The sequence below is a fragment of the Hevea brasiliensis genome, chromosome 18 (assembly GCF_030052815.1).
Source record: "Hevea brasiliensis isolate MT/VB/25A 57/8 chromosome 18, ASM3005281v1, whole genome shotgun sequence".
Classification (NCBI taxonomy): Eukaryota; Viridiplantae; Streptophyta; class Magnoliopsida; order Malpighiales; family Euphorbiaceae; genus Hevea; species Hevea brasiliensis.
Window position 1 is genome coordinate 3,075,218 of NC_079510.1, and position 23,418 is coordinate 3,098,635.

Genomic DNA, 23,418 nt, shown 5'->3' on the forward strand with positions numbered 1-23,418 from the left:
TCAAAAAGGGGGAGATTGTTGACCCCACAAGCTCAAAGGAGCATAGATTTTGATGATACCAAAACTCAACTAGAATCAAACTAACATTGTTTTAAGTGTTGTGCTTCTCAAAAGAACAAAAGGAAAAGACACAAGGATTTTATGATGGATTCGTGCTTTTGAAGAAAGGATGACATTCTAAAGATAACACAGGACGAATCAAAGGAGATAAAAGAAGAAAAGGTTACCTTCCAAGGCTACATTGAAAATCAGATTTAAAGGTACATATAGTATAAAGAGTCAGTTTTATTTTTAGGATTACTTGTGAAAAGAATTGAGTAAAAGTCAATGATCCTTATTTTCAATCCCTCAAAAGATTTTCTCTTTTAAATATCATTTTTGGCCTAAAAGTATTTGACTATGATTTGGTGTAAAGTTTTATAGTTTTGAAAGTTATGCAGAAAAGGCTTCCTGGTATGCTAACTGGTTTGCTACTTGTTTAGTATGCTAACTGGTTTGCTATTTTCTCCAGTATGCTAACTGTCTCAACTCTGAACAACATCGCAGAAAAAGACAAAATAACGGCTATTTTCTTGAAATTCGTAATTGTAATGTTCAAATGAGTTCTCAAACGGTCAAAAACGTTCCAAAGCTATAAATACACCTACCTTTGGCCATTTTGCACTTAATGAAAGTCTCTCCACTGTTCAAAATCATAAAAGCTTTCATTCAAAGTGCTCAAAGTGTTTTTATTGCTCATCATTGGCTTATTTACTCATCTCTTCTTTATAGATTCTGTTGTATTGAGTGAGAGTGAGTTTTAAACACATTACTATCATTTATGAGAGGTCATTTAAGCACCTATTAAAGCTTGATTGTGATAAAGTGTTTGGGATAACACTTGGTAGAAGTGTGAAGCTACTTGTAAAAGCTTTGGTGAGAAGATTTGTAAAAGGCTTTTTGTCTCTTGCCTTTAAAAGAGAAGAATAGTGAAGTGAAGACTCAAAGTGGGATCTTTGAGAGAGTGGATGTAGGCTAGTTGAGCCGAACCACTATAAAATTTCAGTGTTCATTTTCTCAACCCTTGCTCTTTACATTTATGCATTTTAACTTTATGATTGATATGCTTTTGCTAATGTGAAAGTTGATGCTATTTGCTATTAATCTTGCTGCAATATAAGAAAATCAGTTTACTGCTAAATCTGCTGATATCTGATTTAATCTGCTTGTTGTTTGATCTGCTGTCAGTTAGTATATCTGGTATACTGCTCTGGTTGCTGTGTTAAAAACTTATCCAGATTACTGATATCTTTACTGAATGCTAATATAATTTGTTAGATCAGTACACTGATTACATATAGCCTAACTTTGAATCAACTTGTCAATAGAGCTGTATTGTTCATATTTCACATTAGTCAATTAAGTTGAACCTAGCTGCAATTTTCAAAGGTTTTGAGCAAGAACCGAAAATTATTTTTAAAGTCCAATTCACCCCCCTCTTGGACATATTTTGGGACATCAAGTTTTTTATTTGATTTTGTCCACATTAGTAATTTGGATCATGGGAATTCTTAAATCCTCTTCATTAAAGAAAATATAAGATTAGGCACTAAACTAGAAATTGGCAAAAACCTTTGAAAATTGCAGCTAGGTTCAACTCAATTGACTAATGTGAAATATGAACAATACAGCTCTATTGACAAGTTGATTCAAAGTTCGGCTATATGCAATCAGTATACTGATCTAACAAATTATATTAGCATTCAGTAAAGATATCAGTAATCTGGATAAGTTTTTAACACAGCAACGAGAGGAGTATACCAGATATACTAACTGACAGCAGATCAAACAACAAGCAGATTAAATCAGATATCAGCAGATTTAGCAGTAAACTAATTTTCTCAGTTTGCAAGGTTAATAAAGAAATGGCCTCAACTTTCATGTCAGCAAAAACATATCAATCATAAAGTTAAAATGCATAAATGTAAAGAGCAAGGGTTGAGAAAATGAACACTAAAATTTTATAGTGGTTCGGCTCAACTAGCCTACATCCACTCTCTCAAAGATCCCACTTTGAGTCTTCACTTCACTATTCTTCTCTTTTAAAGGCAAGAGACAAAAAGCCTTTTACAAATCTTCTCACCAAAGCTTTTACAAGTAGCTTCACACTTCTACCTAGTGTTATCTCAAACACTTTTCATAATCAAGCTTTAATGGGAGCTTGAATGACCTCTCATAAATGATAATAATGTGTTTAGAACTCACTCTCACTCAATACAACAGAATCTATAAAGAAGAGATGAATAGATAAGCCAATGATGAGCAATAAAAACACTTTGAGCACTTTGAATGAAAGCTTTTATGATTTTGAACAGTGGAGAGACTTTCATTAAGTGCAAAATGGCCAAAGGTAGGTGTATTTATAGCTTTGGAACGTTTTTGACCGTTTGAGAACTCATTTGAATGTTACAATTATGAATTTCAAGAAAATAGCCGTTATTTTGTCTTTTTCTGCGATGTTGTGCAGAGTTGAGACAGTTAGCATACTGGAGAAAATAGCAAACCAGTTAGCATAGTAAATAAGTAGCAAACCAGTTAGCATACCAGGAAAACTTTTCTGCATAACTTTCAAAACTATAAAACTTTACACCAAATCATAGTCAAACACTTTTTAGGCCAATAATGATATTTAAAAGAGAAAATCTTTTGAGGGATTGAAAATAAGCATCATTGACTTTTACTCCTCAATTCTTTTCACAAGCAATCATAAAAGTTAAAGCTAACTTCTATACTATATGTACCTTCAAATTTGATTTTCAATGCGGCCTTGGAAGGTAACCTTTTCTTCTTTTATCTCTTTTGATTCGTCCTGTGTTATCTTTAGAATGTCATCCTTTCTTCAAAAGCACGAATCCATCATAAAATCCTTGTGTCTTTTCCTTTTGTTCTTTTGAGAAGCACAACACTTAAAACAATGTTAGTTTGATTCTAGTTGAGTTTTGGTATCATCAAAATCTATGCTCCTTTGAGCTTGTGGGGTCAACAATCTCCCCCTTTTTGATGATGACAAAACTCAATTGAATCACTATGTAAATATTAATAAGTGTGAGTATATGTATGAATGTATATGTGAGAATAACTCCCCCTATGTATGTGCTTATATCAATTAATCACAAATAACTCCCCCTTAATAATTTCAATGAAATATTCATAAGCATTTTCTTAAGGAGTCAAGTGTGACTAAAGATACTAACTAAATATTCACAATATGCACACTAATCACAAACTATATATCATTCACAAGTCATATCAACAATATGCACACTATAAAGTTATATCAACAATATACTAATCACAAACTATATCAACCACAAGTTATACCATCAAGATTACTCATTCATTTTCTCCCTCTTTTTGTCAGCATCAAAAGATAATGGGAGAAATCATGCACATGTGTATAAATCAAAATTCAGTTTAAGTGTAGTGAATAGTCAAAACAGTAACTGATATAGCAAACTAATTAAAGTTTAGAAGAACTAAAAGTAGCAAACTAAGTAGCAAATTAAGAGACAGACTGTTAGACAAAATTCAATCAGTAAACATGCAGTATGGTTGTTTATCCTTTCAGCCTAGAGCTTCGTCTGATTGGGCTTGGAGTAGCCATCTTCAACTTTTTTGGCTTGACAGGTTTATCACTCAAGGTTTGAAGAATTTCAGACCATTTCATTCAGTGTTAAGGGAATAATAGGGCTACCGCTAACTCGATTGCAAGAGTACTGCATTCTCACACAACTTTTTGCCAGTTTTAGCCTTTTTGCCAATAGGTTTACTAGTTTGCTCTTTCTGCTTGCTTCTTTGTTCCTTTTGAGCAGTTTTTGCCTTTTCTTTTGCAGGAGCAGGAGTCTGTGGTTCTGTCTCAGATTCTGAGTCACTCATATCCTTCCCATTTCCTTCTTTGCTGCCTCCATTACCATTTCCATCATCAGAATCATCTTCATCTTTTTTAGTTTTCTCTTCTTCCTCTTCTTCCTTCTCTTCCTCTTTCTCTTCTTCTTCTTCTTCTGTTTCTTTTTCTTCCTCTTCCTCTTCTTCTTCTTCTTCCTCTTCTTCCTTTTCCTCTTCTATTTCCTGTTCTTCCTCTTCTTCCTTCTCTTTCTCTTTTTGAGGAATAGAACCAGTAGCAGCCTTACTGGTTTCTCCAGCTTCAGTGCTTGAAATACCCATATGAACTTTGATTTTAAATAATTCTTCCACAATTTTATACATCAACATCAAAGTGCCATCAATTTTAGAGTCAAGAGCATTCATAAGAACAGTTTGAAAACCTCTAAATTTCTGTATTTCTCCAAGTTCAATTTCAACAAATTCCCTCAAGTTGTTCACTTCTTCCAAAATTCCTTCAACATTAACAGTACCGCTTGCACTATCCTTGGAACTAGCACCTTGTTCAAATCTAAGTTTTCTCCCATCATCATCTTTTTGCAGACTTGTAATTGGGATCATATTTGTCCGAAGTTTCTAGGTTTCCAGAGGTATCCCAAAGTCTCTAAACAGACCATTAAGAAGATGGGCATAGGGTAGCTTGTAAGGTGGTTTCCATTTCATAATTTGCTTCAGCGTAAAGTAGGCAAGATTAAATTCAATTTGATTCACAATATGCCAAATTATGTAGAGATCAAGGGTACTTAAATAGTTTGGACTGCCAGTTCTAGGATTCAGCATATAGATGACAAAGCTATGAAGAATTTTGATGTGTTGGTGAGCATGGGTAATGCTAGTCTTATCTTTTACTTCCCCTTTAAACACTTCAGCCTCAAAATCTCTTTTATTAAATCCACCAACAGCAAAAACTTCTTTGTGAGAGCAAATTTTATTCCCACTGTTTGGGATTCCTAGGGCTTTGGCTAATCTATCTACTGTCACTTCATAGACTTTTCCTTTCATTTTCACCTTAAAAGATTCATCTCTGTCAGAATCATCAACTCTTAAATTCTTATAGAATTCTTGAACTAAATCCACATATACTCCTTCAGTGTCAGAGCACAATTTGTCCCATTTTTGATATTCAAACAAAGATTATAAAGGAACAGAAACTTCAGTAAAAGCAGGCCAGTGGATGTACCTTGGTTCATGAATGGCCCTTTCCATATGCATAACTGGAGCTTTTGAAGTCTTTTTCTTTTTGGTTCCTTTTTCTTGGACAGGCTCACTAGTTCTTTTCTTGGGCGTTTCTTTTGATTTTCCAATTACCAGAGGAGCGTCTTTTTGTGGAGGAGGAGATGCAGGAACATTTGCATCAGTGGAGTCCGAAGACGATGAATATGTGGTGATTTTTGCTTTGCCTTTTCCTTTTTCCGGCGCCATGACCAACCCAGAAGAAAATTAGGCCGAAGGGATAGAGAAATCTAGGTTCACGAATTTAATAATGTGAGTAGCCAATATATAATCATTAGAAGCATATCAATATATTCTTAGCACGATTAAGCATAATGTCATGTATATGAAAAAATAAGACTGACAGTAAGAAGTATTCGGGTTTTTGAGAATCAATGGCAACCGATTCATGACTTTGCTATATAGCACATTTTTACGCAATGTTAATGCTTCAAAATAAGAAAATTTGACAGCTCATTTCGAAAGCAAAACAAACAGAACAGTCACAAAAAAATGTAAAACATGATTCCATTAATGTTTTAGATTCAAGACCTGAGACTTGTAGAGACAGAGAATGCGAATCGATACCAAATGCGTCAGAAAATTTTAAATCAACAAGAAGTGGTTTCTTTCGGCAGATTTAGACAAATAACAGGGAATGAATAGAAAATTTTTTGGGGATTTTCTAACTTGGAACAATCGATTTGATTCACAGCTAATGGGTTTCAAAAATTTTTTAAGGAAGATGAAGAGAGACAATGGTTTGGAAGGTTGCGAGCGAAATGGGTTAGCAAATGGAGCGAAGACGCGTTCGTTCGGGTCTTGGGAGGTGAAGCGACAAAAAGAGAAGAGATTTTGAACTTTAAATCTGAAAAGACATAAATGGAGACATTTGCAGAGAGTCTGGTACCGTGTATTAGTGGAGAAGCAGTGAGAAGATTGATGGTTCTGAAAAAAATTTTGAGTCCGCGCTAGATTATATGTCAAAAGTCTATTTTGCCCTTAAATCACATAGAGATGCAATGCTCTAAATAGAGGGGTATTTAAGTAATATGCTCTTTAAACATGCAGAATAGGCACTCGGAAAGTAAGAATAATTTTAGAGTTTTAGTACAATCAAACCTGACTTCCAATTTGCCAACGAAAAGATAGGAGCAGTGGTAAAGCATTTAGCAATCAAGAAAATTAGCAAACAAATTAGTATGCCACTGTGATCAAATTCTGCAGAATACTGTTCATATCAGATCAGACCCAGAATTTTTCAAATTGCACCAAAAATATAAGAACACATTTTTAACACTACAAACCAATATATATCACTTCATTTTCATATAGAAACATGAGAATGCATCAAAACTTAATCAAGAGCATCAATCATACCAAGTTCTCTTCTTATTTTGCAGAAAACTTCCTCAATAAGTGGCTTTGTAAAAATATCAGCAAGCTGTTTTTCAGAAGGAACAAATTCAATTTGAATCTCACCATTTTGAACATGATCCCTAATAAAATGATGTCTAATTTCAATATGCTTGCTTCTAGAGTGTTGGACAGGATTTTTTGATAGGTTTATAGCACTAGTATTGTCACATCTTATGGGAATGTGATCAAATTTAATTTCAAAATCTTCAAGCTGTTGTTTCATCCACAAAATCTTTGCAACACAACTTCCAGCTGCAATATATTCAGCTTCTGCAGTAGAAAGAGCAACAGAGGTTTGCTTTTTACTGTGCCATGAAACTAATGCATGACCTAGAAATTGACAAGTTCCAGAAGTGCTTTTTCTATCCAGTCTACTACCAGTAAAATCTAAATCACTATAACCAATAAGATCAAATGATTCACATTTTGGATACCACAAGCCAATGTTGTGAGTGCCAATGAGGTACTTAAAAATTCGCTTAACTGCTACAAAATGAGATTCTTTTGGACATGATTGAAATCTTGCACATAAACATACACTAAAATGAATATATGGTCTAGATGCTGTCAAGTAGAGTAAAGAACCAATCATACCTATATAAAGTTTGTTATCTACCTCTTTACCTTTTTCATCTTTCTCCAATTTAATTGTTGAGCTCATGGGAGTTCCGATACTTTTCATATCTTCCATTTTGAACTTCTTGAGCATATACTTTATGTACTTGGACTGATTTATAAAAATTCCATCTTTCATTTGCTTAATTTGCAATCCAAGGAAAAAAGTAAGTTCACCCATCATACTCATTTCAAATTCACTTTTCATCATATTGGAAAATTTTTTACAGAGAGAATGGTTAGTAGCACCAAAAATAATATCATCTACATAGATTTGCACAATAAGCATGTCTTTTCCTAGTTTCTTAATGAAAAGAGTAGTATCCACTTTTCCTCTTTTAAAATCATTTTGAAGCAAAAATTTACTAAGTCTCTCATACCATGCTCTAGGAGCTTGCTTTAATCCATAGAGAGCTTTAGTAAGCTTGTAAACATGATTTGGAAAATGAGGATCTTCAAAACCAGGAGGTTGAGCCACATAAACTTCTTCATCAATATATCCATTTAAGAATGCACTTTTAACATCCATTTGATAAAGCATGAAATTCTTAAAACATGCAAATGCACACAACATTCTAATAGCTTCAATTCTAGCAACCGGAGCAAAGGTTTCATCAAAATCAATACCTTCCTCTTGGTTGTATCCTTGAGCTACTAGTCTAGCTTTATTTCTAATTACATGTCCTTTTTCATCCATCTTATTCCTAAATACCCATTTAGTTCCAATAACAGAATGCTTTTTAGGTTTAGGAACAAATGTCCACAGTTTGTTTCTTTCAAATTGATTTAATTCCTCTTGCATAGCACAAAGCCAATTTTCATCATTTTGAGCATCATCATATGTTTTGGGTTCAAATTGAGAAACAAAAGCAACATTACCAAAATATCTTCTAAGTTGAGCTCTTGTCATCATTCTTTGTGATGGACTATCAAGAATGTCATCTTTGGAATGATTTCTATGATACCTCCATTCTTGTGGAATATCTTGATGTTGAGGTTCCTCAATTTGTAGTTCTTCCACATTTGGTTGGGAGTCTTCTTGAATTTCAACATTTGTGGAGCAAGGTAGTTCTTCTTCTTTGTCATTTTGATCATCCTCCACTAGTTATTTTGAATCAAGCTCATCTTTATTTGAATTCTTTGAATTTAGAATCTGCTCAATTTCATCATCACAAGAATCTTTCCTTTGCAAGGAAGTGTTAGCATCATCAAAAAAGTATATGCATTGATTCTTCCATGGTCAATGTTTTTCTATTGAAAATCCTATATGCTTTGCTATTTGTTGAATAGCCTAGAAATATTCCTTCACAAGATTTAGCATCAAATTTCTTGAGATTGCTGTCTTTGTTATTCAAAATGTAACATTTGCAACCAAAGACATGAAAATATGCAATATTGGGTTTTCTTCCTTTCCATAGTTCATAAGGAGTTTTCTTTAAAATAGCTCTAATGGAAACTTTGTTCAAAATGTAGCATGCTGTATTTACAGCTTTTGCCCAGAAATATTTTGGTAAACTGTTTTCATTCAGCATTGTTCTTGCCATTTCTTGCAAAGATCTGTTTTTCCTTTTAACAACTCCATTTTGTTGTGGAGTTCTAGGAGCTGAAAATGTATGATAAATACCATTTTGAGGGCAAAAATTTTCAAACAAATTATTTTCAAATTCGTTTCCATGATCACTCCTCAAATATGTAATGCAATATCCTTTTTCATTTTGAGTTCTTTTGCAAAAAACTTCAAATATATCAAAGGTTTCATCTTTATGAGCAAGAAAGAAAGTCCATGTGAATCTTTAAAAATCATCAACAATTACAAATGTATATGCCTTGCCTCCTAGACTTCTAGGTGTGATTGGACCAAAAAGATCAAGATGTAGTAATTCCAATGGTCTAGATGTAGTTACAACATTTTTTGATTTAAAAGATGATTTTGTATGCTTACCAAGTGCACATGCTTTGCATTGAAATTCTTTTTCAAATCTTAGCTTTGGAAGTCCTCTAACAAGGTTCCTTCTAGAGAGTTTAGCAAGTGTACTCATGCTAGCATGTCCTAATTTTCTATGCCATAACCATGCACTATCATCTGAAGTCATAAAGCATGTTTCACAATTTTCTTCAAGACTTGTTAAATCAAGTAGGTAAATATTATCTATTCTAGCACCAGCAAACATAACATTGTTTCCATGAATCTCACAATGTGTAGAAGTAAAAATAACTTTAAAACTATTATCACATAGTTGACTAACACTTAAAAGATTATACTTTAATCCTTGAACTAATGCAACATTTTCAATGCAAGGATTTTTACTAATAGTTCCACATCCAATAATTTTAGCTTTACTTTTATCACCAAATTTGACATAACCTTCTTCTTTCAAAGTAAGAGAGGAAAACTTGCCTTTATTTCCTGTCATGTGCCTAGAGCAGCCACTATCAATGTACCAATGTTTTGTTTCCAGCATACTCCTTAGGCAGACCTGAAATCAGTTAACTGTTCTTAGGTACCCAAGCAACTTTGGGTCCTTGTGTGTTAGTAATATTAGGTAGGGTTCCTTTACGCACCCATACTTTCTTTGCCTTAAAGGTTCCTTTCCTAATAGGACAAGCATTAATCATATGACCTTTATGATTACAATAAAAGCATGTAATATTTGGTTGAGAAAAAGAAGTAGCTTTAACAAAAAATTGTCTGTATTTTCCATATTTCATAAATCCATCATAACCAATTCCAAATTTTTCATTTGTGGATCTTTGATTCCCAAGAAGTATATCAAGTGTTTCTTTTCCTTTTGTAAATTTAGTTAAATCTCTTGTCAAAGATTCAACTTTTGCCTCAAGAATTCTGTTTTTCTCAAAAAGTTGTTCACACACTTCTTTTGATCTTTGTAGCTCATTATTAACTTCCTTAAATAATTTCATTTGTGATTTGTAAAATTCATTTTCCTTTGAAGCCATACTCAAGGATATATTTTCTGATCTTAAAGCACAATTTTCATGAACTAAAATTTTGCATTTCTTTTTAAAAGTTCTATATTTATCATATGTCTTTACAAATGTAAGTTCTAATTCATCAACATTAGAAAGTTCAAGATTTTCCTCATTTTCACTATCTTCGATGTGTGAGCTTTCACCTTTTCTTCAATTGCCATCATACAAGTGTTTGCAGCTTCTTTGTCACTTGTTTCATCATTTTATGAAGAGTCACTATCACTCCATGTTGCTGCCATAGCCTTTTTACTTTTATCCTTTCCAAACTTGTTTTTCTTCTTCAATGTAGGACACTTTGGCTTGATGTGGCCTGGTTTGTTACGCTCATAACAAACTATTTCACTTGAATGATTTGGAGTCTTTAGAGCATATTTCTTTGTGAACTTCTTATATTTGCTTCCACCTTTTCTAAATGCTCTTTTGAATCTGTTGACTATCATAGCCATATCTTCATCATCATCACTTGAAGCACTTGAATCATTACTTGAACTAACTTTAAGAGCAACACTTTTCTTTTTCTCATCTACCTTTTCGGATATGAAGGCTATACCTTTCTTTTTCTTTTGATCACCTTCTTTCTCATCTTTCTTATAAATCATCTCATGTACAATGAGAGAACCAATTAGCTCATCATAGGTGTATTTTCTGAAATCCTTGGTGTCTTGAATAACAGTAGTCTTTGCTTCCCATGACTTTGGAAGAGACCTTAAAATTTTCTTTACAAGTTCTTGTTCCTCAAATCTCTTTCCAAGAGCTTTAAGAAGATTGACAAGATCTGTAAATCTGGTACTCATTTCAGCAATAATTTCACCAGGTTTCATCTCAAATAACTCATAATCATGGATGAGGAGGTTTGCCTTTGACTCTTTCACCACATCAGTTCCTTCATATGTGACTTCTAATTTGTCCCAAATTTCTTTTGCAGTTTGACATCCTGAAATACGATTATACTCATTAATATCAAGAGCACAATGAAGAATGTTAATGGCCTTGGCATTTGTAGAAATTTTCTTCTAATCATTATCATCAAATTCAACTTCAGCTTTAGGAATTTGTACAGTTCCTTCACTGGTTTTATAAGGAATATAAGGACCATCTTTAATTATTCTCCAAGCATCAATGGATTGTATAAAGTTTCTCATTCTAGTTTTCCAAAAGGAATAATTTGTGCCATTAAAAAGTGGTGGTCTAGTGATGGAATAACCTTCAGCTAAGGGGGCAGGTATACCAGCTGAGTTTCTAGATGAACTAGCCATGTGTATGGATCACTCTAAGGGGTTTAATCCTCAAGCAAGAGAGACAAGCTCTGATACCAAATTGATGTCCCAAAATATGTCCAAGAGGGGGGGTGAATTGGACTTTAAAAACAATTTTCGGTTCTTGCTCAAAACCTTTGAAAATTACAGCTAGGTTCAACTCAATTGACTAATGTGAAATATGAACAATACAGCTCTATTGACAAGTTGATTCAAAGTTAGGCTATATGCAATCAGTATACTGATCTAACAAATTATATTAGCATTCAGTAAAGATATCAGTAATCTGGATAAGTTTTTAACACAGCAACCAGAGCAGTATACCAGATATACTAACTGACAGCAGATCAAACAACAAGCAGATTAAATCAGATATCGTGATTTAGCAGTAAACTAATTTTCTCAGTTTGCAGCAAGGTTAACAGCAAATGGCCTCAACTTTCATGTCAGCAAAAACATATCAATCATAAAGTTAAAATGCATAAATGTAAAGAGCAAGGGTTGAGAAAATGAACACTGAAATTTTATAGTGGTTCGGCTCAACTAGCCTACATCCACTCTCTCAAAGATCCCACTTTGAGTCTTCACTTCACTATTCTTCTCTTTTAAAGGCAAGAGACAAAAAGTCTTTTACAAATCTTCTCACCAAAGCTTTTACAAGTAGCTTCACACTTCTACCAAGTGTTATCTCAAACACTTTTCACAATCAAGCTTTAATGGGAGCTTGAATGACCTCTCATAAATGATAATAATGTGTTTAGAACTCACTCTCACTCAATACAACAGAATCTATAAAGAAGAGATGAGTAGATAAGCCAATGATGAGCAATAAAAACACTTTGAGCACTTTGAATGAAAGCTTTTATGATTTTGAACGGTGGAGAGACTTTCATTAAGTGCAAAATGGCCAAAGGTAGGTGTATTTATAGCTTTGGAACGTTTTTTACCGTGTGAGAACTCATTTGAATGTTACAATTATGATTTTCAAGAAAATAGCTATTATATTGTCTTTTTCTGCGATGTTGTGCAGAGTTGAGACAGTTAGCATACTGGAGAAAATAACAAACCAGTTAGCATAGTAAATAAGTAGCAAACCAGTTAGCATACCAGAAAAACTTTTTTGCATAACTTTCAAAACTATAAAACTTTACACCAAATCATAGTCAAACACTTTTTAGGCCAATAATGATATTTAAAAGAGAAAATCTTTTGAGGGATTGAAAATAAGCATCATTGACTTTTACTCCTCAATTCTTTTCACGAGCAATCCTAAAAGTTAAAGCGAACTTCTATACTATATGTACCTTCAAATTTGATTTTCAATGCGGCCTTAGAAGGTAACCTTTTCTTCTTTTATCTCCTTTGATTCGTCCTGTGTTATCTTTAGAATGTCATCCTTTCTTCAAAAGCACGAATCCATCATAAAATCCTTGTGTCTTTTCCTTTTGTTCTTTTGAGAAGCACAACACTTAAAACAATGTTAGTTTGATTCTAGCTGAGTTTTGGCATCATCAAAATCTATGCTCCTTTGAGCTTGTGGGGTCAACACTTGGTATAGTTATCCCAAGCATAAATAGTTGCAAAAGAAAATTTTGGCTAGAATTGTTTATAAATGACCATATCTAAAATTGGAGTAATATATATATATATATATATATATATATATATATATATTGTAAAGAGATATTCCAAGAAAATGACATATGACACTTTTTTTTTAAAGTTTGTCACGTATTACCTTTCATAAATACTCTCATTTATACTAATTATTATTTAAGTTTTTTTTTTCTCTTATAATTATCATTATTATTTACAATACTACCTTAATATTTATGATTTAAATTATTATTTCCTTTCAAATTTAATTTTTAAAAATTAAGATATTTTATAATTAAATGTAATATTTAAAAATTATTTATATTATTTTATAAATAATAACTATTTTTTAATTTTTTTATTTCCCTTTTAATTATCATTATTATTTACAATACTACCTTAATATTTATGATTTAAATTAATATTTTCTTTAAATTTTGATTTTTAAAAAATAAGACATTTTATGATTAAATATAATATTTAATAATTATTTATATTTTTTTATAAATTTATTTATGCAAAAATATTATTTACCACATGTTACCCTTAATAATAATAATAATAATAATAATAATAATAATAATAATAATAAAAGGTCATTGATGACCATTAGTTAAAAAAAATTATCATTAATTTATAATCTCATAATCAATCATAAATATTCTCCTTTATACTAATTATTATTTAATTTTTTTATTTCTATTTTAATTATCATTGTTAGTTACAATACTACTTTAACATTTATAATTTAAATTCTTATTTTTTTTAAATTTAATTTTTAACAATTAAGAAATTTTGTAATTAATTATTAACAATAGTGTTGTAATTAATTTGAAATGGCCCATATTAGGAAGTAATGAGTTTAGAATGAACTACACCAAAAAAGAATTATCAACTGTTATCCTTAAGGTTTATAGTTTTGCTACAATATCACTCGTTTCAATAATGTACTTTTGCATACTCTTCGACCCATTACACTTCATGGTCATGAGTTTGCTATTAGAGTACCAGTGAGTGACTTAGCTTTAGAATGGAACCTATCTTTCACAAGGTTAAGGTATTCTTTTGCATTTTCAATTTGTAAAATTGTAGCCTTGATGTTGTTGGCAATAATCATTCGTAAAAACATAAGGTCAATCTATTTACCCATTCTCATTGCTTATAATATAACTTCCCTTCCTCACTACTTGTATCCATAATAGCAGCGATTTTGTCTTTCTATAATGCTAAATCAAGGTCCAAGACACCTAAATGGAGCTTGACTTTCTCACACCATTCAAAGAAGTTCAACCCATTAAAATAATAACAGATTAAGCTTGCAAATGAAGAGAAACAGTTGCAATATAATATTTATATGCTCAAAATAGATTCAGGTAACTTAAACAGTTAGAGTATAATATAGTTTTTTTTTTTTTTTGTAGATACTATAATATATTATCTTAAATTAAATGCCTTTAAACTTGATTGGACAAATAATTAATTTACATCAAATATCCATATTGTCTTTGGACATTTAATATATATTTTATAAAATATTATCATCCTCATAATTTTTAGTATTCATAGAATAATTGATTTACCTTTGGGTAAAATCCTTAAGTTGTAAAAGTGAGTATCAATTGATCCATTTTTCATCGCATTTAATAGTATGGATTATTATTATTATTATTATTATTATATATGTGTATTTGACCACTTTGGTAACTAACAAACTATTAATTTTATTTTATTTTAATTTGACCACTTTGGTGACAAACAAACCAACATAAATAAGTCATGTGCCAACACATTTTTTTCATCATGTTGAACTTTCATGGCCTAATCAAATTTGGGCCAAAAGTTTAATTAATTTATTTATTTATTTTAAGTATATTCCATCACAAACACATTTTCACGTGTTTTGAAATTTATGGCTAAAACAATTATGCCACTTTGATATATTTTTTTTATTACTTTATTTCTTTTAATTTCTTTCTTTTTAGAGAACTTGATCTCAAACTTAAATATCTATGTAACACGATTTTTTTTCGTGTTAATAATCCTCATGCCCAGAACTTAATTGGAACAAATTATTATTATTATTATTATTAACCTTAATCATCAAACTTTCACGATCTATACTTTAATTCTATTCAGATCTAATATCAAGAATATCAACATCATTTTCATCATAATTCAAAACCTAGGGCTCTTATTCCATATGTGAAATCATTCTTAATAAATTATAAATATAATGTGAATTATAAATATAAGATTCAACTATTACCCTAATAATGGATCTTAAACAAATAAATTCTCATAGATCTAAAAAGCAAACCTGATGCGGAGTTGATTGACCCATGGTAATAATTGAGAGAAACTATTTAATTCAATAAACTGATTTTTGACACTTTTTTATTCACATACAAAATTTTAGTAATGGAATACTTTCTTGAAATGACTCTAATATTTTTGACTTTATAAAAGAGAACATGTGTGATTTTATAGGTGGAGAGAGAATCAATAAATATATATATTTGGTATGTCCATTAAGTAATTCTTGTATAATTAGAATTAAGATTTATTTTAATTAAAGTAAATATCAATTAATATCGGACCATATTAAAGAAATTTATTTTTACCCATTTAATTTTTTTAAAGTTATGGGCAAACTTTTACAACGCCATCAAAAAAATTATATATATATATATATATATTTCATTTATGGTTTGTATTTGATATGATAGTGAGTGCCATAAAAACTGTTTTATAGCTGATTATCGACCTTTAAAATTTATCACAAATGATTTTGGTTTGTAATAAGGGTCACATATGATTTCTTTATATGACTTTTGCCTCTATTATAAAAATTGAATTTCATGTTTATTACCGTTTTTTAATTAAATAATATTTAATTATAAATTAATTTTTATTTAAATAGTTTTATTTGTTTATTTATATATATATATATATATATATATATATATATATATATATATATATATATAATATTATATGAGATATTTAATATATATCAAACACTATTTTCTCATTAAGTATTTTTATTTCACCTAAATACTTTTAAATTTTTTTTATTTACACTATTTTTTTATTATTTCTTACAAAAGTTAGCTATCGTTCTCAAAATTTATTTATTTAATATTTCTTAAACTTTTAAATATTTTATTTCATTATAATTATATGTTAAATGCAATGATAACTAATATTTTGATTATCCATATTTTGTTACCATTAATTTTTAATAGAATTATTTTTAAATTTTAATTAAATATCTATATTTTTATGTATAAATTATCTCTTAACTATATTTTTATATAGAAGTAGAATTTTGAAGATAATTGTAAATATGATTGCATAAAAAATTTAGCTATAATTAAAAATAATTAAAGTTACAGTATTAAAATTATGAAATTTCTTTTTTCAAAAATAGTATGTATTTTTAATATTTATTATATTAATAGAAAATGAAGATATTTGAAAATTTTAATTTTTATTAAATGTATTTATTTTATATTATAAATTTATGTAACGTGATAACCATTTTTATCCAAGAATTATTTTATAAAAAATATATCAGATTAATAAAAAAGAATTTATACTTAGATATAGCATTTTTAAAAAATAATATAATAGAATGTTATTTTTAATTAATAATAATGTTATATATTTTCATTATTATTAAAGTTAAATAGTTCAATTCATTATTAGTAATTTAATTTTTTTATTATATTAATAACAAAAAAATATTATATTTATATATTTTTAAAATAATATTATTTTCTCATTAATTTAATGCATTTTCTGTAATTTATAAAAAATAAATATTAATTTACATAAATTATGAGATCAAATATAAAAATTTTATAAAATTTAAATTATTTTTTGAATAAACAATTTTTATTACATTTTAAATGAAATAATTATGAAAACTACTATTAATATATGCATAAAAAGAATTAAATATGCATTTTAATTAATTATATCATAAATTAATTAAAAATTTATTATTATAACAAGTAAAAATTTATTCAAATTAAATTAAATAAAAGAGAAATTTTAATTTAAAATTGATTTAATAATAATAATTTATCTTATTTAAAATGTAATTAAAAAATACAAATTATAAATTACTCATATATAGTATGGACATTATGCTAGTTATATAATGAGTCGGAAATTCAATGTAAGATACATACTACTAAAAAGTTAACATATAGATGAATTAAGTTTAAAAAAAAGTTTAGTAATTATTTATTTTGAGCTCCACTATTTAATTTATAGAATTTACTTTTATTTATATGTCTAAATTTTATTTGCTTGTCATTTCATATATGAATGCTTACATTGAATCACGGCTTTATGATATAATTTTTTTTTTTAATTATATAAGTAAATATGTATGAGGCTATATGTAAATTTATTATTGCTTTTTGAGCATTCTATTTTTGTTTATTTATTTATTTATTTTATTTTAGTGATGATATCACTAAAACAGAGTTAGAAAGTAATCATCATTTTAGGATTATAAATCAACTAAATTCTATGAAATAATTTTATTGGCTATTATTATTGTTGTTGGATCAAGAACCCTATCCAATATCCATGACGAATGAGAAGGCCATGCTGCGAACTATGAATTTTTGCTGTTTAAAATGGTGGCCATTCAATTTGAAACTCTTAAGGCTTGGGGTTCCAATGATATTAAACTTACATTAAAAGATCAAGCTATAGTTTGAATTTACCAATAAGTTTTAATCACCGTCAAAATGGACCATCTGGAAGGCATATGAATTTCCCTATCATCCTTTCGAACGTTAAATTACTTCATTCTCAATGGCTATAATTTTTTTATCATTTCCAAGTGGCTTTTCCCTTCCAACAGCTTGTTCCAAAGCATACACCGAGGTTGATCTAAGTTAGGTCACCAACTAATTCATGACCACTATGGTCATTGTCACTTTCTCAATAACAAAATCCCTCCACTGTTAAATCTATTTTACAATAGTCTAGTTTCTTATAAAAAAATCACTAGATGGATAAGAGAGAGGAAAGAGATGGATTTATGATAAAAGTAAAATAAATTAACTCTTTGATTTCATTAAATAAATTATTTATATTAAAATTAAAAGATTCCAAAAAGAAAATTTTAAAATTTTAAGTGGCTTCTTTTATCATAGTTTTGGGTTTATTCTGAAATCAAAATGGTGGGCATGGAATCTATAGTTGGGAATGATTAAGGACCCACCAAGTCTGGTCTTCTACCTCAATTTTCAAGTGTCCAAATTGGAGTTGGAATTGAAAATTAATGGGTTTTTGTTTGCTTTTAAACAGATATAAAGTGGGCTTTTGGTTGTTGAAATTTCGCCAAGTGGCTTTGTTTTCTTTATTCAGAATTCAAAATGATGGTCACGGGATCCATATTTGCAAGATGAGTAAGGACCCACCCCACCAAGTCTGATCTTCTATCTCAAATCGTTAAAATAAACTCAACTTAACTCAATTAAGTATTTATTTTAAAAATTTGAGATTGACTATATGAATTTACTTTATCCGCTCCAAATAATTTTGGGTTAAATCCTCAGAAATGTATAATATTTCTAGATCATGTTGTATTACTCTCTTCAAAGTCAATTTAGGTTTACCTTTTTTTTTTTTCTTTTTATCCTCTAACTTAATGTGCTCTATTTGTCTAATTAGAATCTCTGAATGTCTACGTTTCACATGATCAAATCACCTCATTCCTTAATTATCCAAATTGGAATTGAGAATGAATGTTTTTTTTTTTTAATAAATAGAAAAATCAGTGAATGTGGATATGCTTATAGATCCCATTAAATGACATTTAAATTTAGATTTTTTATTAAAAGAAAGATATGCATATTGTACAACACTTTTTATAAAAAAAATATAAAATATTTCAATAACAAAAATATACGATTAAAATGCTCATCATCCTATCGATAGCATAATTATTATCTGAAATATATGATCAAAAGTGGTGTGTTTTGATTTTTCTTTGCTACTTCTCCACCTCGAATTCACAGCAAATAGACGGTTGGTGTGAGCAATGGGATTTTTACTTCTGTTAATTTTCACAAAATTATAATTAGTCATTGGTTGAAAGTACAGGAATTTATTTTATTTTATTTTATTTTTTTTGTCTAAAAGTGTTTGTTTTATTTTTTATATTTAGTAAAATTAAACTTTTTTAGATGATTTAAAATTACAGTCATCCACATCAATTTAATGTATTTAAAATAAATAATTTTAAAATACTTTTTAATATAGTTAAACCTAATTGATAGTAGAAATAATTTGAAAGAATTGATAGTAAAAATTATAAAACATTGATTAATGTCGTTATATTGATGAAATTTAAATTCCACTGGCAACTTTTTTATTGTTATTATTATTATTCAGTAGTTGAATATATATATATATATATATATATATATATATATATATATATATATAATTTTTTAAGTATGATTATATGGTATGTTCTGAGTTGGGTGCAAATTAAATAAAATTCTTTAACTCTTAATAATAATTTTTTTAATAGATGAGTGTAAAGATAAGTGATGATATGATATCTAATCCTTTGTTTTGAGGAAATTAAGAAAAATAAAAATAAAATTTATTTATTTTCTTTGAATAGGAATTAAAGAAAGAAAAAGAAATTTTATAATTTTCTTGTAAGCTGTAAAAATTTTCAACTAATTTGAAGTCAAAAGGAAAAATTAAAAAAAAAAAAGTTATAAAGAATGAAATTAAGAATATAGTATTATTATACTATATAAATAGCAAATAGCTACGTAATGAGATACACCAATAAAAATATAGCAAATTTAATTCTTTCCCTTTTTTTGTCCGCTTCCTCACATAAGATAGTCGAACAATATAATAAATAATAGATTTATTTCTTTTATTTATTTAATTTATTTTCGTTTTCATTGCATAATCAAGAAATCAGGCAGAAGTGAATAAATACATATTAGAGTACCATTCTTTCAATTTTTCTAAAAATAATAATAATAATAATTAATGGATATTTAAAATTAAGGATGTAGATAAATTAAGTTAAATTTTGAATAGTTTAGACTCAACTCATTAGGATTTTTTTTTAGCTCGATCTCAACTCATATTTAATATTAAGCTTGACTCGTATTTAATTTGTTTATCAAGTTTGTGAACTTAACTTATTTAGTTTATTTAATAAACTCATGAGTTGAAATTCAACTCTCAAATTTAATTAATTAAATCATTTAAAATTTATTTACTGATAGACTTAATAAATCATCACAATTAAAATACAATTAAAGTAATACCATTAATTAAATTATAATAGCGATAAATTATACATATATTTTCAATTTTATAATTATATTATTTGCAATTTGATTATTTTATGACTATATATATATATATGATAAAATTAATATATTAATATATAAATAAATTGGCTTACAAATATATAAACAAGCTAATTTAGGAGACTATAAATGAGTCAATTCACAATACAAGTTTATAAATAAATTAGTTAATAAATCTAAAAAATCAAGTAATAATAAATTCAAATTTAACTCATTAAATAAATTTAAAAATCAAATTTAAACTCAAACTCAATTCAATAAATTAATATCGGCTTAGTCATTTACACTCCTATTTAAACTCTATATTTTAAGAAGGCAATGTTGAATCACATGGGTATTTGACAAAACCAAGGATTAGGCACCATGCATCTAATCTAATTTAATTTCGTGCCATAAAAAAAAATCACACCATCTAATTTATTGTTTTGAATAAGAAGCTAATTAGGTTTGCAATAGCATTTTTAATATATTGGTGATTATATATATATTGTTTTGATTGTCTCTTTTTAAGAATAATTAACTTTCTCCCAAGTCTTTGATTAATTAAAAATAGATAGAATAGTCACCTATGAGTTGGAATCATAAGCAGAATCAAATGATAATATACATATATATATATATATATTGAAAGAATCATTCTGGTGGGTTTTAAAAAAAGATTATATACTACACATAATTGAGAATCACAAGATAAAGATGATTTCCTCTTATAATTAATAAAAAAAAAAATCATAAAAATTCAAAAACAACCTTATACAACTCATATTCCTAACACATATAATTTGTAATAATTTATGCGTATGGCTGTTGGCAATTGCATTGTGGGATCCAAAATTGCAAACCTCCATTGCGTTAGTCATCTGTTCAACATCTGTCTGCAATTAAATTTGAAGCCTATTTTCTTGTCCTTTATGTGATGCAGTGTGTATAAATATTACAGGAGAAAAGAACATAACTAGGGTGAAAATGCATATTTAAAATCTTTATTGATAGAAACAAGTAGAATTTTACATGCATATATAACAAGGGCAATGAGCCTATGAGCTTATGAGATGTTCAATAGTGCGAGTTCCAGCTCAACTGGAAGATTGAGATACCTAGAGTTGTACTTCTCTGCCAAAAATCCAGCTAAATGGAATGGCGGGTGCTTTCTTGGCCTTTTCTCGAGCTCTCTCCTCATACTTTCTAACCCTTGGAGCTAACCCACATACAAAATCTTGAGCTCTACGTCCCTCCCCAGAAAGACCGGTCAACTTGTCTACTTTCCATCTCCCCACAAGAAATTCCAAAATATCAGCATAGTCTTTAGCGGTGTAGACACCAAGACGCTGGGCAGCCGCTGAGTAGTGATTGAAAAGGTTACAATCCTCACCATCGTAGATCAACTCTGCAGGCATTGAAATTTTTTTCCTCATCATGTTAGCGAATGCCAAGACAGTAGTGTCTGGATCAATCTCAAATAGCTTTTCTACAATCTTAACATATGCAGTTTCATGGCGTTTCTCGTCTGCTGCAATGGTTCCGCATATCTGTGCCAGTTTAATGTCTCCCTGCTCTTTAGCTAGTTTTGCTGTATTTCCATGGGAGATAAATGTAGCTCTCTCCTGGAACGAAGTGTAAATGAATCCAAAGTAGGGGTTGTTCTCAAATTTAGAATCCTACAAAAAAGAAAAAAAAAAAGACACAAAATTACAAGGGAATTAAGTACATATATAACAGTTGGTGACATGCAGCAACTTTAAAAGAAATCACAACTCCAGTGTTCTCCAGCACAGTAAAATCACCATTCCACAGCCAATGAGAAATTGAATTGTCTTCTCAATTTTTCTCATGTCTACACGTCCAGAGAGGTAAAGGTATTTGTTGAGAAGATCTCCATGTCTATTCTCTTCAGCAGTCCAAGCCCGAGTCCAAATTGCCCAAGGAGTGAGAGACACACTAGTCTCATCCTGAATTCCATCCAGGGAGTTAAGCGCCGATTGGTATGTTGGGACTGCTTCTTCTGTGATCATATCCCCTACCAACACCACAAAATAGTCATCAGAAAGTTCCTTTGTTCTTTCCCTCAGCTCCTTAATCTGATCATAGAACCCTTCAGAGTCAGGTTCTGGCAGAAAATCCTGTGGCTGCCAAGACTTCTCAACAGGCTTTAGAAGTGTCAACAAGTTCTTCTCAGCCCAACCCTCCAAGGATTTGAAAATCTCTATCTTTTGTGGTGGCATGGAGTGAGTGATTTGAAAATGAACCTCTTTGGCAGGGCGGTAGGACCTCTCTACATTCACCTCCTCACTGAAACCGATCAAATTAGCAAGTGATGTAATTATTATCTTAATTAATCCTAACATTGAAAGAAACCCGGCAAATAAAGCCAAAATAATAAAATAAACAGTAACTGGCGCAGCTGCTGCTTAATTAATCTTGAATACAGAGGAAAAGACTGACCCACTTCCCTTAGCAATTTTTTGAACATGCATTGGCAGTAATCCAGAAAAACAACAAAGAAGTTGAGATAAAAAGAAATTAAGAAAAGAGAGTTATTTGGCAAACTCATCACCTTGTAGCAGTAGTGGAGTGGACGGTGGAGGTGGAGGCCATCAAGATTTTGCAAGATCTGGCATTTTGGGTTGAGAAGGCTACTGGAAGAAGATTTAGAATCATTTTTTTAGGTGCTTAGCTACTGGTAATGATGCATGCAAAGGGAGAGATGGACAGAGAGAGCAGGAAGAAGGAAGAAGAACTAGGTGGAGTGGGTGGTAGGTGAAGGAAGTCCTGACAAGGCTGGGGGGGAGTAAAGAGGCAACGTTCATTTAAAGAATTACCCTTTCAAAATGACCTTTCATTCAAGCATAATTGCAGAACTACCATTCGCTTTTTTATTATTTTATGCTTTGTGTCTACAGTGTTTTGAAGGATTTGCCCTTGGATTTATGGACAAAGTCTTACGCCAACAGTATTTTCTTAATTTTGCTCTTTACATGTGCTAGAAGGTCCGAATCTTATTCAAATACCAGATTCACAAGTGCACAAAATCTCATATT

The 23,418-nt window shown here is 29.7% G+C and overlaps 1 protein-coding gene across 1 annotated transcript; it reads right to left on the bottom strand.

Annotated features, from left to right (window-relative positions):
• Positions 1 to 21,336: 21,336 nt before the first annotated feature.
• On the bottom strand, positions 21,337 to 23,172 carry LOC110636489 (stearoyl-[acyl-carrier-protein] 9-desaturase, chloroplastic). Its single transcript, XM_021786216.2, has 3 exons — positions 22,935 to 23,172; positions 22,165 to 22,669; positions 21,337 to 22,038 (listed from the first exon to the last, which is right to left on the bottom strand). The coding sequence occupies exons 1-3, from the start codon at positions 23,036 to 23,038 to the stop codon at positions 21,478 to 21,480; spliced, it is 1,170 nt and encodes a 389-aa protein (XP_021641908.2). The 5' UTR covers positions 23,039 to 23,172; the 3' UTR covers positions 21,337 to 21,477.
• Between the last annotated feature and the right edge of the window lie 246 nt (positions 23,173 to 23,418).